At 45.5% G+C, this 17,144-nt stretch overlaps 1 protein-coding gene across 2 annotated transcripts in view; it reads right to left on the minus strand.

The window, feature by feature from the left end:
* The window catches only part of CACNA2D3 (calcium voltage-gated channel auxiliary subunit alpha2delta 3), an 809,032-nt gene that overhangs the window by 63,246 nt on the left and 728,642 nt on the right, over positions 1 to 17,144 (minus strand). For both annotated transcript variants that reach the window (XR_004971472.1, XM_036331880.1), the window contains 3 exons: positions 7,032 to 7,107; positions 3,869 to 3,921; positions 2,295 to 2,350 (listed from right to left, as the gene is read on the minus strand). Coding sequence is in view for 1 of the 2 variants with exons in the window: in XM_036331880.1 (XP_036187773.1) it covers positions 2,295 to 2,350; positions 3,869 to 3,921; positions 7,032 to 7,107 (185 nt within the window). In the remaining variant the exon portion in view is untranslated. The remainder of the gene's footprint in view (positions 1 to 2,294; positions 2,351 to 3,868; positions 3,922 to 7,031; positions 7,108 to 17,144) is intronic.

Raw genomic sequence — 17,144 nt, forward strand, 5'->3', positions numbered from 1 at the left:
TCTTCCTCCTCACCTTGAAGCCCCACAGCAGGCAGGCACACGGTGTGAGGAGGCGCGCCAAAAATAAACCACAGAAGACAACAGCCAGTTGCCCTCAGCACTGAGCACACTCCTTAGCCAGGCCCCTTGGCCAAAACGCTCACCACCCCCCAGAACATGAGGACCACCCGTCGCCCACGCCCACCTGCCATTCTTGCACACACCACCCTTTCATTTATCTCCCACAACCACATCCTGTCTCCTGTTGTCTGTTGGCCAACGGGGAAATCAAAGCCTAAAGAGACCACGTGATTCACCCAGAACTTCACAGCCAGCGAGTGGCACAGGAAGGTGCCTGACTCGGAAACCACAGCCCCTGCACTCGGGTGAAGCCGCCTCCAGAGCCAGGGCTGGTGGGGAAGCTGGTGGTCTGTCTCTAGGCTCCAGTGCGCCAGAGATTGCAGCCCTTTAACTAACTTGCACCCGTTCTCTTAGCTTCCATTGATATGCCTTTTCTCTCTTTTAATCTCATTTTTCTTTATTTTTACCACAAGTAGTAAAATTGTGGGAAAGCTAGTCAAATGTGAAAATAAAATTAAAAAAAAAAAGATAACAAGCACCCATTTAGTAGGTTTCTTCTCATCTCTCTTTCCCAAATCATATGCCATATTCTTTAAATGAGAAAAATGTAGGTACATTTTTCTTTGGGGGTGCATGAGTCTCCTTTTAATTCATATCTTGGTCTCTGTTCATTGGCTCGCCATTGGCATCCTGATTGTTGGTCCTATTTAATGCTACACTCTCCTTTCCCACCACTGAATGCTATGGGGGGTGGGGGGGTATATACAGTTTTTCTATATTATTTTTTTCTTGTTATATTTATTAATTTCATGAGCATTTTCAAACCTGGTAAAATTTTCAGGAGCAGGATCTTTTAAAAAGGTTTTTATGCCTTCCTGTGAACGAGTTGTAATTTAGCTTACAATGTCCCATAGCCCTAGCCGGTTTGGCTCAGTGGATAGAGTGTCCACCCTCAGATTGAAGATTTCCAGGTACAATTCTAATTAAAGGCACATGCCTTGGTTGCAGGCTCTATCCGTGGCCTTGGTCAGGGCCTGTGCGGGAGGCAACCAATTGACATGTCTCTCCCGTCCCTTTCATTCCCTCTAAAAATCAATGGAAAAATAGCCTCCAATGAGGATTAACAACAACAAAAAAGGTCCCTATTGTTCATCATGTAAAGAGTTGCTGGTATTTGTAGTACAAATTCCCTGCTGATGATCATCCTACATAGAATCCTTGGTTCCCATCTCAGTTGATTTCCTTAAGGCTAGGTCTGTAGAAGTGGAACTATGGGCACTCGCTGTCATTCGAAGATGGTACCAACCCGGCAGGAAGGGGCAAGGACCAAGCCCATGCCCAAAGTGTCATCAGACAGCGTGTGTGGATGAAGGCAGAGCATCTGGGCCCGGTCCATGCGGCTGTCAGCTTCCCAGGACAGAGCCGACCTGAACACACTTGGGTCACGTTCACTGTTATCCATGCTGGTGTATCCATGCATCGAACTCTGCATATGTTGCTGCATCTCATACTCTAACAAGAACTTAGCGAGTTTCTGAATTTAGGAAAAATGGGCCTAAGTATAATTTACAAAGCTATGATGACAGTGACTATAATGGTCATACCTGGCCAAAAATAAAAAAATAAAAGGGGGGGGGGTATGTAGTAAGAAAAGACTGAACACCAACTACGTATCTTTCTTACTGTGAGAAAACTGAGCCTTGCCCAGATCAGCTAGCTTGTCAAATGTCAATCTTGGAGCCAGGACTCAAGTGCATACCGACCTAACTCCATAACTCATGACTATAAGAGCTTCTACTAATTACCACTCAAACCATTGAAGGTTTGGGGGCAGGAAAAGTATTATGATTAGATTTCTATTTTATGAAGGTAACTGAAACAAAACAGAGCAGTTATCTCTCCATTCAGCCTGAGAAGGCACTGTGTCTGTCTCCCTCAGATTTCAGCACTGCCCAGCAGCTTCCTGATGACGTCACCTTGTAATGTATGACCTCTAAGCCTTAGTAAAGGACACAGGTCAGAGTGCATATTCAACATGGGCTGAATGAGGGTTGTGGAATTTTTGTCAGATTGGATGGCACTGCACTTAGCACAAAGGGTGCCTTTGCTGACAGAGCTCCAAACTCATCAGTTTGTCCTGAGTAGTTTCATGCGAGCACTCCCTGATGAAAGGCAGCCAGTGAACCCAGGGTTCATCACTCTGAGCTGGGAAGCCGATGCCAGTGGCTGCTTACCTTTAGCTGTCAGATCCGAGTGCCACCAACTGCAGAGGTTAAATTCCACCAGGAACCTAGAAGTGACAGAGAGGCCCAATGTTACTTGGCCATCCACACCCTGAATGGAAGCGTGACATGCATTTCCCAGCACTGCTCACCTGCTTGGAAAGAGGGGCATCGCAATCTGGAGATAGCAATATGGCTGGTTCAGTGACCGCCTCCCTTCCACTGGCTTTACCTCGTATGTGAAAGGCTATTTTATCACCAATGCCAACCAAACCCTGGAGTCAGGTTTTCCTAGACTCGAGGACTGTGCTGAGAAATATTCTGCTTCCTCGGCGAAAGAGTTTCTAGTTGTAGTCTGAGTCCATATAAAAAGTCAACTTCTAAAGGGCTCCCCCTGCCCGGGTTCAGAAATACAAATAAAATATTCCATAACAGACTATGACCTGCAGCAATAAAGGAAGCTTTCAAAATTTATACTTCAATGAAAGCTTGTTCAGCCAGGTGTGTGACGTGTGATATGTGTGTGTGTGTGTGTGTGTGTGTGTGTGTGTGTGTGTGTGTGTAGGGACAGATGGGACAAATTTCTCTTTATGAAATTAGACCACAATACACATTTTAAAAAATTGAAATTTCTCAAATGCTCATAAAGAATGCAAAAGTAATATAAATCCTCCTCCGAAATGAATGGATACAGACCATTTCTTTTTCAGGCACATGGCTAGTATCTCCAGCAACTTACTCTCAATAAAAGTCCCACTGGTATCTGTTATGGCATTTTCTGTCTCCTATGTACATGCAGAGCTTACTCCCCACTTGAATTTATAAATTGTTAAATGAATGTAGGTTACATGAAAGCAAGAGAGAAGACAATGTCTGTTCACCAAATGGCAAGAAGTCTGCCTAAGCCCACAGAGCTGGAACCCTAATGAGGAAAATGAGAATGGGAGAGTTTGGTGCAGCTTTGAGGATCTGGCCTCCATGCCATCCATGGAATCCCTCCTCCTGTTAGATGCAGTGTTTCTGTAATGTGTCCATCATCTCATCTGGAAGTCAAGTCATTCACCTCTGTGCCATTTCACTCTGACCTGGGTCACCGATGCATCCAGCACCCTCCAAACAGGATGGCAATTTGACAGGGTCAACAATGAAATCACACCTGAGAAAAGCCCCCAGCCTGTGGCCCCTGATTGCACTGGCCCCACCCTTGTACGTGGCAAGACATCCGAGTAGCACAGTGGACAGCCCTGGCAATTTGTTCTTCAGACCACAGCCCACCCAGGCTGCGTTAACAGCAGCCAGACATCTATGTTAAATTTAACAGTGACCACAATAAATAAATTTGGTTTGTGTATTGCAAGCTGTTAGTCTGCTAAACAATGATATAAGGGCATAAGCAGTGACCATGAATAACTTAATACAAGATAATTTTTGGTCTCAGCTTTCGGTACTTCGAAGTTTTCAATGCGATTATCTCAAAGTATTATGAATCTAACGGTTATTGAAAGCATGAAGTAGAGTCTCCCAATTCACTTAATAATACACAAGAAAAGCAGTCATATTCTTTTAAATGTAGCAATTGTACTTACAAGACAAGTTCTGTCATTATCCATTTTACTGCAGCAAGGAAAGCATTATAAGGCTAAAGAGAAGAATGCAGGTCATTCCAAAAAAAAAGTGTATCACACATAAAATTTGTAGTTTAACCTAAGGCTTTACATTAAGACAATGTTATTCTTTGAGAGAGATTGATATTATATCAGGTTAAGAACCAGTGGTGCTCTAGCTAATAAAAAAAAGAAAGAAAGAAAATAGTATCCCAAAACTAACATTTTAAAACTTTGAACTCTCCTGTAGTGAGAGGTGATTTACAAGTAAAATAAACGTGATCTAATACAGGGGTTATCTTTGGGAGGAAGAAGGAAGTTCAGCAAAGGATGCCTAAACCTTTACCCTCTAGGGACTAATATTGCACAGCCTAATGCTGAGGTGCTGGGATCACAGAACTAATTTCAAATTTATGCGGCTGCTTCTCAGAAAAATGATTCCCCGCTCGCCATCACTGTGTGTCATTCGTGGAAACAAGGAAAAATTGCATATAGTTGACTTTAATGCTGCCCATGATTTATGTAGGATTTAAGCTGCCTTTTCTCACACTTACATATTTGGACTTGAAAAAAAAGATAACCATATAAACATGTGATTTTATCCTTGCAGAAAATCCCCTTCCCTCTATAAAAGAAGGCATTGACAGCCTAATCTTTATTTCAGAATATTTTAATTAAAAAAAGCAGTTGGGTTGTTTACTCTGTGAAATTTCCTATGTGGATAATTCAATTTCCTGGATTCTGGAAAGTACCACGTCTCCCCGTCAGTCAGTTCTTTGTACCCAGGTATGTCAGATATGTGAGTGGTGGGCAGATTTGAAAGACAGGCAAAGACACTGGCAAAGCCTGGGCTCCAGATGGCAGGTCCGGAAAAATCTCAGAATCCTTTGTGGTTGCATTTAGATATCAGCGAATTGAAATTCCAAATCCCACTTTCCTAAGTGAGGTCTACTTAATCCTCCCTTCTGAGCATTTTGATGATAAAGACTAGAACTAGGAATGGGGGGATTATCTGGTTTTACATAAAACAAGAACCAATTTATATACCTCAAACCATTCTTGAAACTTCCATATTTCAAACCAACCAGGAAATAAACAGAACAACAACAACCTACTGGGGTTGCTGGGAGCCCACTCCGGTTTCAGACAGCATCACTTGCTCTGATTTGACAGTGTCTCACTGTCATTTCCTGAATCGCAGGGCCCTCAGGATAAGGGTCAGGTAAGGATAAGAACTATTAACTATTTCCTAAAACCAAATGCAACCCTGTAGTCCTGGGGATTTGCCATTACAATTCTTCAGGCTCAAAAAAATAATCATCTTTCTTTCAAAAGACCCAGGTTACCTGACCATGGGACAGTTCTGTCTTTGTACCTGCTGGGATGGATAGCGACCTTTCAGTGGTTATGGTAGTGTGGTCCAGGAGGAGAGAAGGAAGAAAAGGATTAAGGAGGCTTTGGAGGAGGGGAGGGGCAGGGGCAGCTCACCCTGAGGCCAGGGGGAGGAACACTTGAGCATTTCCTGCCAGACACTGGCTAAATATAAGGGGAAGGGGATGGATTATGTAAATACGGGATTAAAACATTTAAATGCACATTATCATTCAGAAGACTAAAGCCATTGAGCTTTTAAGCCTAATGATGAAAACATATCTTGAGAACTTTCTAAGTCTGGAAATAGCCGTGCTAAGGTTAGGGAAGTTGAGTTTGGAAAGAAAGGTTGATTCTCACTGAAAAGCAGTGTTTTCAAAATGTCCAAATTTTAGCTCCTAGTGGCCTCTCGAAAATTCTCTAGCTTCGAATCATTTCCTGCTCCCTCAGTGTATGAGAACCATGTTAAATATTTAGTTTTTAAATAATCCCCGGGCAAGATTGTACATCTGCAAATGAGAAGGTGTGTATTTATATTTTAAAACCAAAATGACTCTTAAATTTTGTGCTTCAAACCAAATTTTAGGTTAATTTTTGGAATTTACAAAATAATAACATACAAGGGTTATGTTTATATACATATGCTAGACTATATTGAAGTATCTATATCTGGGTGTTGGGGTTTTTTTGTATGTGTGTTTTCAACTTATTGGTGGCCAAACTTACATTGCTTGCACATTATAAATTATATTTTAAAACTGGGAGTAGCCCTGGCCTGAGTGGCTCAGTTGGTTAGAGTATCGTCCTGTGTACCAAAAGGTCATGGGTTTGATTCCTGGTCAGAACACATGCTGGCGTTTAGAGTTTGATCTCTGGTGGGAGTGTGTATGGGAAACAACTGATCGATATTCCTCACATTGATGTTCCTCTCCCCCCCCCCCCCCCGCCTTCTCTAAAGTCAATAAAAACATATTCTCTGGTGAGGATTAAAAAAACAAACAAACAAAAAACAACTGGGAGCAAATCATAGCAGTTAATTTCCGGCAGTCAGAAAGCCATGTTCTAATGCTACAATAGCTATGTTGATTGATCCTCAACTGTGACATCAGCCATGGAAATGATGTTGAAGGTCAGTGGCAGCATGATTAGGGGTGAGGATCTATTATCAAAATGTGAATTTGGACCTGGCTATAGTGGCTCAGTGGTCAGAGTATCAGTCTATAGTTCAATTCCCAGTCAAGGGCACTTACCTGGGTTTGATCCCCACCCCTACCCCCCACAGTTGGGGTGCCTGTGGGAGGCAACTGATCCATGTGTCTCTCCCACATCGATGTTTTTCTCTCTCTCTCTCTCCCTCCCTTCTACTCTCTCTAAAAATCAATGGAAAAAAAATGTCCTCTGGTGAGGATTAAAAGGGAAAAAAAGTGAATTTGTTCATAGGCTAACAGCTCTATTACAAACCAAAAGGAAGATTTCTGTTGAACCAAACTAAATTCTCTTTTATATCATAATAAGAAGATCCTCAAAACTTCTCCCTTTTCCTACCCATCAAAAGGGGACTGCTGCAGACATCAAAGACTTTAGATGTGTTTGTCATTCATATAATCACTAAATTTGGCTTTAAACATAAGTGTCTTTGCTCAACCAGTAAAACCAGCAAATACTTTCACACATTGCTGGTTTGGAAAAGATAGCTTGATTACCCCAACGGAAAAGGTCTGCTGGGAGGGAGGCAGCCGGTGCAGCTGCTTGCTGGGTGACTGGCTGTACTTACATCCAGGAGGCCCCGGGCGGCGTCGCTGCTCTCCTTGTTGGCCCTGCACATGGCCTGGTAGTCATAGAGGGTGATTCTGCAGGAGAGAATGGAAAGGAGCTTCAGGAAGTGGGAAAGCACAGAAACCACAGATGCTGTGCTCGGCAAGGTGAACTGTCACTCACACTACATCAGGGTAGCAGTGACGAATGCCAATCAGTGCAGGCCTAGCCAGGACAACAGGACGGCGAAGGGGACCCGGGTTGTGCCACCCACACTGTGCCTTTGGGGATATTGATTTTAAGATGTTTCTTAAGAAACAAAAGACTCAGAAAGAACCTCTGACCCACCTTCTTCCTGCCCAAGGGAATTCAGATGGAAAGGTCAGCTTCGGGAAGGGCATCGGCATTCTCACCTCAGCCTGTGTGCACTGAGTAACAGACGGGAAGGATCTGGGCAGCAGCCTCTGTCCCCTTGTGTCTGGGTTGCCTAGCAGGGATTCGTTTGCCCTGTGTCCTCTCTTTCTCATCTTCCTGTCAATTACCCACCTCCCCTGGGAATTCACAGACCCCCCCCCCCCCCGCCCCCTTCTTCACTGTCGAGAATGGCACATAAACCTCAACCGTCCAATGAGCTTTGGGTCACATTCTTATAGACCCCCGAATATACATGCGCATAATACACTTTGGACAGTTTCTCCTGTGAATCTGCTTCTGTTCATTTAATCATTAGCCCAGCCAGAAGAACTTAGCAGGTGGAGGAAAGTTATAGTTTTTCAGCCCTCACACCAGAAACATGGCAACTTCCAGGACTGGAGACACAGGCATGTTGCTCTTGCATAACCACAGAACCAACTCAAAATGCTCCTCTCCTATTTAATGAGATGCTGAGTTGCTTTTCAGAGACAACAGACCAAAAAAGCACATCATGCAGCTGAAGCAAGCATAGAGGAGAGAACTTTGGCCTCCAGCTGCACTGGAACCAAAGCCCCACCCCCACCCCCCGACCCCATCTCCCAAGAAACCAAAGGGCCAGGACATACTAGTAACCACAACTTGAACCCAGAACTCCTTCAGAAGCAGAGGGTCTGTTGTCTAGGAACGTCCCCTACTGATGCCCCTCACTAGAAGTGGCCAAGCTCCAAGGTCCGCCAATTAAAACTTGCCCTCATACCCTTGAAAACCCACTCTGAACCCTGGAGTTGGTGCTTCCGTTTTCCTGGGTGGCGCCATTCACAATAAAACCGTCCATCTTTCTCCACTGCAATTCTCAGTGGTTAGTGTTTGCCCCTCCTAGTGCTGGGTGGACAAACTCATTTTGGTCTGTGACACTTGGAAATTGAAGAACACAGGGAATAAAGGTATTGGGGTGGTGAGGGGATAGGAGAACCCCCCACACTGATGGGACACTCTGGTTTGTCAAGGGTGCTGTGTGTAAACCAGGATACCCCCCAGGAAATAGGCTGCTCTGAACTGCATTCTGAGCCCCGGACTGAATCCCCTTTGGCCATGTCTCCAAGGTGGAGTGGAGCTTGGAAGGGCCAGCTTGGATTACGGAACATTGGGATCCTCTGTCGCTCTCAGTCACTAGGGGACATGTCTGGACCAACACCAGCCCAGCACTTTGACAATGTGTTGGAAACCATCTGGCCCATTGGTTGTAATTCCCACCCCCTACCACCTCCATAACAGTGAGTATATTCTTACTTTTGAAATCAGTGCTGTTTATGACATAAGTAGACATTTTTTTTCTCCATTGATGATAAAAGCATAGCTTTTGTCCCAATTATGACCTATACTCAGAAGTTCTACTTTACTATTGTTCCAGATGTTTTAATTTCCCACCAACAATTCTACCAAGTACAGGATAATGACGGTTTCTAGTAGCAAGTTAACTGCTATTAGATGGAGCAAACACCCTCTCCCCAAGGAGACGTGCAGCCCATCCTCCCCACAAGCCCCCTCCCCCATGCCAGGCACCCCACAGGAGAGACAGTTAAAGTCCAGCCTGGGTTACACAGCAGCTGCCTGAGACACGTTAGCACCGCAATGCTATGTGAATGTCTACATGACTGCAAGGAATTCGCCCCACAGGAACCTCCTTCCAAAATAATGCAATGCTTTCCACGGAGCATACTCAGTGCTGTGCTGACAGTGAGCGACCAGGCAACTCCCTGGCTTGGGGAAGTCCCCAAACTTCTCACAGCCATCACCAGCAGCCCTGAGGGTGCCCCAGCCACAGAATCGACTGTGGACCACAGTGGACAACCCTAATGGGTCCCTGCCTGGCCCACCGTGCTACAGTTGGCAAACTCGCCCCCGGGCTTTCTACAGGATTTCGCAAGAATTACCGTTGGTTTCATCCTTCTCCTTGGCCCAACCCTGTACGGTGGAGACTTGGGCCGGAGCTGGGGTGAGAGGCAGCAGAGGTTGAGTGGAGCGTGTGAGGGCCTGGGCCTTGGTTTCAGGGGTTGCTTCTGCCATTTATCTGGGGCGGGATCTTGAGCAGGTTGCTTACCCTCTTCTGGGGCTTTATTTTCTCTTATAAAATGACTCGCGGAGATATTCCAGGATTTAAATGATCAGGCACGAGGAAGTATACTGAAATGTGGTGACCTAGCCTGTTACGATCCTTATGACAGAAAGCCTATTTTTTTTTTTCTTTGTTAGCATTTGGGCTCTTAAAACTCCTTTAGATGGAGTAGACACCTTCTGATTCTCAAAGTCCCAAGTGACAGCACTGTGACCTAATTGTTAAAATGCCAGCTTTGAAGTCAGTGACACCAGAGTTCAAATCCTAACTCATCTACTTATTACAACGTTTTGTGTGTGTGTGTGATCTTTTTTTTTTACCTTTCTGGTGCCTCAGTTTCCTCATCTGTAAAGGCTGAGAATCACGGCTACCTTTCAGGGTGGTCACGGTGATTCACTGAGGTTACATGCACTGCAATTAGCACAGTGCACAATACAGAGGAATCGTCCGGGAGAGGACAGGGCTGCTGTGATATACTTGCATGGTGTTCACTGCCATTATTAATTACTGGGGCTGGTGTTTAAAGCGATGGGAATTGACTCAGGCTTTTTCCAGCTGGTGGGAGGATGGACAGGCCTCCTCATGACAGGGTATAAAATTCACACGTCACTGCAGTGCCAGGCAACCCAAGAAGCTGTGTGGGGTCATCAAGAGGTGACACAGGAACTTCTGCTCCTGAGCCTCTTAGCTGAGGGTTAGGAGAACAACAGCCAGTATCTTTTGAGCCTCTTTTGAGCCACCACGAGCGAGGTACTCTTCTAAACCCTGCAAAATAGATTCCTAACCAGCCCATTTCTCAGAGATGCAAGCCAAACCTCAGCCAGCCTAGCCACTTGCCGGGGTTCACCTACCTCACCTGTGGCAGGGCCAGAATCAGATGGGGGCCCAGCTATACCCACCTCGCTCTGCTCAGCAGCAGGCTCTGACAGGTTCCAGGAAATGCTTGGAATTCAGTCCTGTGCCCCATCCCAGAGTCTCTGGAATGTCACATGAAGTGCTGCCCAAGATAAGGTCTCCTTACCAATGTCCAGAGTCAACTTTCAAACCCCAGCTGAGGGACTGTGGTGGGGTCACTGGGCCAGGCCGGACCAGCTGGCCTGCCGGGGAGAGCCCTTGCCTTGGCAACCGCCCTGACAGGCAGATGGCAGGAAGCTCAGGGTTCTCCCGGGATCACTTTCAAAGGCCATAGTTTACATGTCGGGGCCAAAGGCAATTGCTCTGGGGCAGCCTCCCGGCCAGGGTTCCCGCCTTTCATTTCTCCAGGCAGCTCTCCGGATCCCGGACCCCGGATCCCGTGGCCATCCAGGAGGTCACAAAACCAGCCTCCCCTGCCTTCTCCACACTTAGCCAGCTTTAACTAGATGTTACAGAAAGAGAGACTTCCAGATTATTACCCTTTTTGAAGTGATTCTGTTAGTTTTAAATGACTCCATTTTGTGGCTACCTGTATCCTGTTCGGCTGATTATAGTTAAAGAACATGATAATTGCTTGCTTTCATTTGGCTCTAAAATAAGCCCAGAGCACTGGGCCCAGCCCAAGCGTGGTGCTGCTTTGCTGCCCTCAGCAGGGGAGTTTATCCTCAGACAGATAACATGCCTGAATCCCCATGACATCACCGGCAGCCCCTTCAACCGCGGCCTGCAGCCCCAGACCTTATCACCAGCATCGCTGGGCTCCCAGCCGGGTTGCTTTGAAACTGTGACGGAAGGCAGATACGGTCTGTGAAGAAGAAACTCAAAGCCAGGCAAACAGCCTGGGCACCCAATGCTCGGGCACCAGGTGAGCCTCAGGCGACGGCCCACGGCCTTACGACTTGTTTTCAACTCCTTTGCTGATTCTGCTCTTTTCCCACTAGACAAACACCACGACCAAGAAAAATATTTCTTCTAGGAACTAGACGGTCGAGTTGCAAAGGCTCATGCTCAGCTACTTTAGGCTTGTTAGCAACTGTAGAACTGGCATTTATGAAACATCTACTATGTGCCCAGGAGGCCAGGTACTTTACCTGTAATGACTCAGGGGGTTAGCTCACTTTGGCTAACTGGTTACCTAAACACCAATCTGGAATTAGCTTAATGTTTGCAAATACAGCCCTAAAAGCAGGACAGGGAGGCATTTGACACAGAGACCCGCCGTGGGGCGACTTTCAGCCATTCGGAATCTAAAGTTACGAGAAGCAAAGTGACTCACTGGGGTAGCGTGTGAAACGACGTATTCTTTGTCGAGCTGTGAAATGCGTTCTCTGGGGCTGCTTTCGACTTACCAGTGGTGGGCATGGAGCAGGAACAGAAAGGGGCTGGGGCCACGGAAGCCTTCTTGCTCTTGACCTCTCTGAAAGCCAGGGGAGTGGGAAGCCCAGTCTTGTGATTCGAGGGCCAAACAGGTGCTCTGCCTGCTCCCCTCCTGGCAGCGGTCACCACGTCCTCAGAGCACGCCCTGTCCTTGAGGACCAGCAGAGCACGGCCAACAGCAGAGGTGCTGAGTGTGCACAGCCAGCCCCGCTGCCGTGAACGCTGAGACTGGAAATCACTAAAACAAATCTGGTGTGAGCACCTGTCATTAGCAGAGAATTAGCATCACGTGGCTGCATGGCCAGGTGCCCACGCTCAGGGTGCTGGGGTCACTCAGGGTCCAGTGCAGAAGCCTGAGAGGGGGGCCCTGAGAAAAGCCTCACTCGTTCTACAGATTAAGCAGAGGGTCTATCAGCACCACGTGTTTTTCATTGGCAGGTGCTGATAATATTAAAAAAAAGTTGCAGATACTGATCACGTCAGCGTCTCACTCAGGTAATAAAAGCAGCAACACGAAGATACGAGCAATTACTTTCTGCATTCGCTCTGATGTCAGGGGCACGGTTATGTTTCACAGGCGAGGACTCAAGGATCAGGAGATGAGGTCACCGCTCCAAGGTTATTACAGCACTGCTAAGTGGGGCGGCTGGGATTTCGCTGTAGGTCTCTCCTTCTTTAAAGTTGAGCATTTAAACTGCTTCTCAAGCAAGGATCCTCACAGGATATCCCAGTGGTTGGCAAACTCATTAGTCAACAGAGCCAAATATCAACAGTACAATGATTGAAATTTCTTTTGAGAGCCAAAATTTTTTAAACTTCAACTATATAGGTAGGTACATTGTTATTAACTTAATTAGGGTACTCCTAAGGCTTAGGAAGAGCCACACTCAAGGGGCCAAAGAGCCGCATGTGGCTCTCGAGCCGCAGTTTGCCGACCACTGGGATAACCTAAGGGTCTCATGTGAACAGGTCTCAGCCGAAGTGTCTAGCAAATGGGATGTCCACTTACTCCCAATTTCCAAGGCCACTTGTGAACATACTGGTTGCCATTTGTTTACAATAGCAACTCTCAACCCTGCCTCCCTTTAGAATCACCTGGAAAAGGTAAAAAAAAAAAAAAAAGTATATACATGCTGATGCCCAGGCACCACCCTTTCCCCCAAGATTTCATTGGTCAGGGTTAGGGATCTGGTATCAATTTTTTGTTTGTTTGTTTGTTTTTCAGACTTCCCAAAAAGTTCCAATATACAGCCAGGGTTGACAGCTATAACTTTTAGAATGGGAGGCACCCACTTGCTAATTATTTCTCCTGGGTTTCTTTTTCCTCCTCTTACAGGCAGGAACTGGAACTCATACAAGCCGGCAACTCCTCCCATGGCCATGCACCAGTCTGGACATAGTTAGGGGTGTGTTATGAGCTGACCTGTGTCCCTCGGAAAGTATAAGTTGAAGTTCTAACCCCCAGTACCTGAGAATGAGGCTGCATTGGAGACAAGGTCTTAAGAGATGTGATTACATTAAAAGGAGGCCCTTGGGGTAGATTCTATTCTGATTTGACTGGAGTCCTTCTAAGACAGTGGTTCACAACCTTGGCTGCGCATTAGAATCACCTGGGAATCTTTTTAAAATCCTGATTTCTGGGCCTCATCCTCCGGAGATTCTGTTTTTTTGTTATGGGGTGGGGCCACAACATTAGTAACAAAGAAACAATTTCCAGAGGATTAGGCCCAGAAATCAGGATTTTAAAAAGATTCCCAGGTGATTCTAATGTGCAGCTAAGGTTGAGAATCACTGTTCTAAGAAGAGGAAATTTGGATATAAAGATCATCTTGTCCAGGACCGAGGCCTCAGGAGAAACCAGACCTGATGACACATTAATATTGGACTTCCAGCCTCTGGAACTGTGAGAAAATAAATAGGCCACCTGATATTTCATTTTGGCAGCCCTAGCAGACTAATACAGGTACATGCTTCACTCACCAACTAGATAGGTGCCACCTAAAGACCTCAGGGGAGGACCTCTAATCACCCTTGAGGGCAGCAGTGACTTGATAAACAAATGCGAGTCCCCCAGAGCCAAGACCAGAGTGTCCTCTGAAATAACGTGGCCCCAGAGAGCCCACGAAGCCTCCAGAATTCTGGGTCAAAGGATAACATGCATGGAGGCCTGGAGGTGCACCCAGCCAGCAGCTCATTTGCCCATTCACCTGCCTCTTCCATGAAAATTAGCTTGGCTTGTTAAAGAGAAGGGGAAAATGGAATCATGATTAATCCCACAAAGAAAAGATTAAATTTCTTTTGCTTCTTTGTTTGAGTAAGAAATAGAAGGAAACAGCTGAATTGTGCTTGGGGAATGAGTTAATGCAAAGCCCATTTGAGGCTATAAACTTGGATGCTGGGGGAGCTACTTTGGGCTCTGCCAAGTTCATGAAGCCATGTCTACATTTCACAGCAACTATGCTACAGTAATGCCTGTGCTGCACTTAGCACAGTGTGTTACTCATACCTGAGGTTCAGTACATCAGTACCTAGGAGTGTTGGTGTTGCCATTAATACCATGAATAAAACCCAATAGGTGTTATTGAGTGATTCTGCTTTCATTGTCTGGGATCAAGCATCATGGACAGAAGAGCTAAGATGGTGGCTATGACCATTTGTGTTCAGGACTATGATGGGCATGTGGGGTGTGGGGGTAACTAGAAGTTGTGAACACAGCCTCAACTCTGGAAGATTTTCAGAGTGGATATCACAGGAGGCCGGATGCAATATTTTAAAGGACTTGTGTGGTCTGGAGCAAATTGGGGCAGGCTGGCTGTGGCAGAGATTATCATAGTTTGCCAATATCCATTCACTTCTCTGTCAAGCTGAACTCTGACTTTTCAATATGCACATTTTCCAGGTTCCTGTGTAGCTAGGTGAGGTCATGAGATCAAGCAGATGTATTGTATGGGAGTAAATATTTTAATAAATACAACTTTAATTAATAAACAAAATATATTAAAATAAATTTTAATAATGAATTTTACTTGGCCTTTTGGACCTCCCTAAATCCTCCTTCTGCCAACTGAGAGTGCAGATGTGATGGCTGGATCTCAGCAGCTATCTTGGACCATGAAGTAATCTTCAAATTAAAAGCCAACTTGGAGGACAGTAGAGAAGAAAAGATGTACTCATTCATCCATGATGACTACATGAAGCCCCCAAACTAATATTTTCAGACTATCTTCACATAAAAGAGGAAAAGACTCCTATGTTCTTTAACTCCTTGGTATTTTGTAATTTCCTATCATTTCTAGTAGAACCAGCTACTAATTGATCCACTGGACTCCACGTTTGGATGAGAAACTTTCTTTCACTATCTCCTGAAGCCAAACAAGCCTGAAGTGAATAACTATCGCTGCAGAAAATACTTAGTCTGCTCCAGCGATGGGAAGGATAAGTAGTGATGAACCAACTATGGTTTAGAGAATCTGGAATCCAAGAGACACGAGTTCAAACTCCACCTCCCACCCTCACTGCTGTGCATGAACTTGGACAAGTTACTAAAATGCTTGGAGCCTCTACTTCCAGGTCCTCTTTTGTCAGGTGTATATAATGGTAGCAGTTATTTCATGGAATTGTTGCGGGATTAATTGAGGCAATGCTTGGAAATGCTGGAATAATGGCTTGCCTGTAGATCAGTGGTTCTCAGCCTTGGCTGCACATTAGAATCACCTGGGAATCTTTTTAAAATCCTGATTTCAGGGCCTCATCCTCCGGAAATTCTGTTTCTTTGTTACTAATGTTGTGGCCCCACCCCATAACAAAGAAACAATTTCTGGAGAATGGGGCCCAAAAATCAGGATTTTAAAAAGATTCCCAGGTGATTCTAATGTGCAGCCAAGGTTGAGAACCACTGCTGTAGATAGTATTCAATGCATCAGACATGCTGTCATTCTGAGGAAGATGAGGGCAGCTATTGTTTTGCTGTAATCAGGCATCCTCAAGCAGCAGCGTTAGGATGTTAAAGAGCGGTGCGTGGAAATCTCAGTCTCTGCACTCCAGAAGGCTTGGCCCAGAAACACAGTTGTCCAAGCCAATCTGTCTTCTTGTCCCTTCGACACCACCTTTGACAAAGCATACTTCTGTGGCCACAGTCAGGTCAACAGGAAGCCAAGAAGCCATTACATTCATTACATGAGTTGTTGAGTATCAGACATCAGCAGGGCAGTCGGCATTAAAGGAAAGCAGACGTCCAAACATAACAGACTGCTCTTTTCGCACTCTCTAGACTCCAAGGCCAGGGCATTTGCTGAATTGCAATGTAATTACCAAGGACAGGGAAAGCTCCCAAGTCACCGCCTGTCGCTGAGCTGGGGCAGCTCCATCATACAGACACAGGGTAGACATGGTCCAAGCTTTGAATTCTACTTGATGGGTCATCTTTCTGGAAAGGCAACTGAAATAGCAGAAGGAGCCACCCGGGGGATTCTACACAAGTCAACTCCATTAATGAACGTGAGGAGGACAAGGTGAGGAGGACAGCCCCCGTGCCCCACAGGGAATGTATGAATGGTCTCATGAGGGTGAACGCCTAGGCATGTTGCACCAAGGACATAAAACAAACAAAATAAAATAAAACAGAACAGAAAAGACACAGCCAAGAGAGATAGGAACCCAAGGCAAAAACAAAGTATTAAGCAAGCAGTTCGTTTCTCCATAAGCCAAGGGCCAGGTGTGCCCAATTGGCCTTTCCTTCCTCAAGCTTAATTAGATACACAAAGAACAAGGGAAGACCCCTTGGCAGAAACCACAAGAATGTTTGTTAAATGCATGCATTATTACATTTCAGTTCCATGTTGCTACAGAGAACGCTCAAATGTAGTGAGTTAAAGTTGCCCAAATTCAAGCAGCTCTGAAGTGGGCAGCCTCTAGACCAGTGGTTCTCAACCTTGGCTGCACATTAGAATCACCTGGGAATCTTTTTAAAATCCTGATTTCTGGGCCTCATCCTCTGGAAATTCTGTTTCTTTGTTACTAATGTTGTGGCCCCACCCCATAATAAAGAAAGAGTCCCAGGTGATTCTAATGTGCAGCCAAGGTTGAGAACCACTGCTCTAAGAGGTAGAGGAGAGAGAGAAACTTTAAAAATGTTTTCTATTAAAGACTGGCAAAATTGGCAAAACACAGGAATCTCGATCTTATATAGGGAGTCTAGACCCTGGACCAGTGGTCTGCAAACTCATTAGTCAACAGGCCCAAATATCAACAGTACAACGATTGAAATTACTTTTGAGAGCCAAATTTTTTAAACTTAAGCTATATAGGTAG

The sequence above is a fragment of the Myotis myotis genome, unplaced genomic scaffold (assembly GCF_014108235.1).
Source record: "Myotis myotis isolate mMyoMyo1 unplaced genomic scaffold, mMyoMyo1.p scaffold_m19_p_13, whole genome shotgun sequence".
Lineage (NCBI taxonomy): Eukaryota > Metazoa > Chordata > Mammalia > Chiroptera > Vespertilionidae > Myotis > Myotis myotis.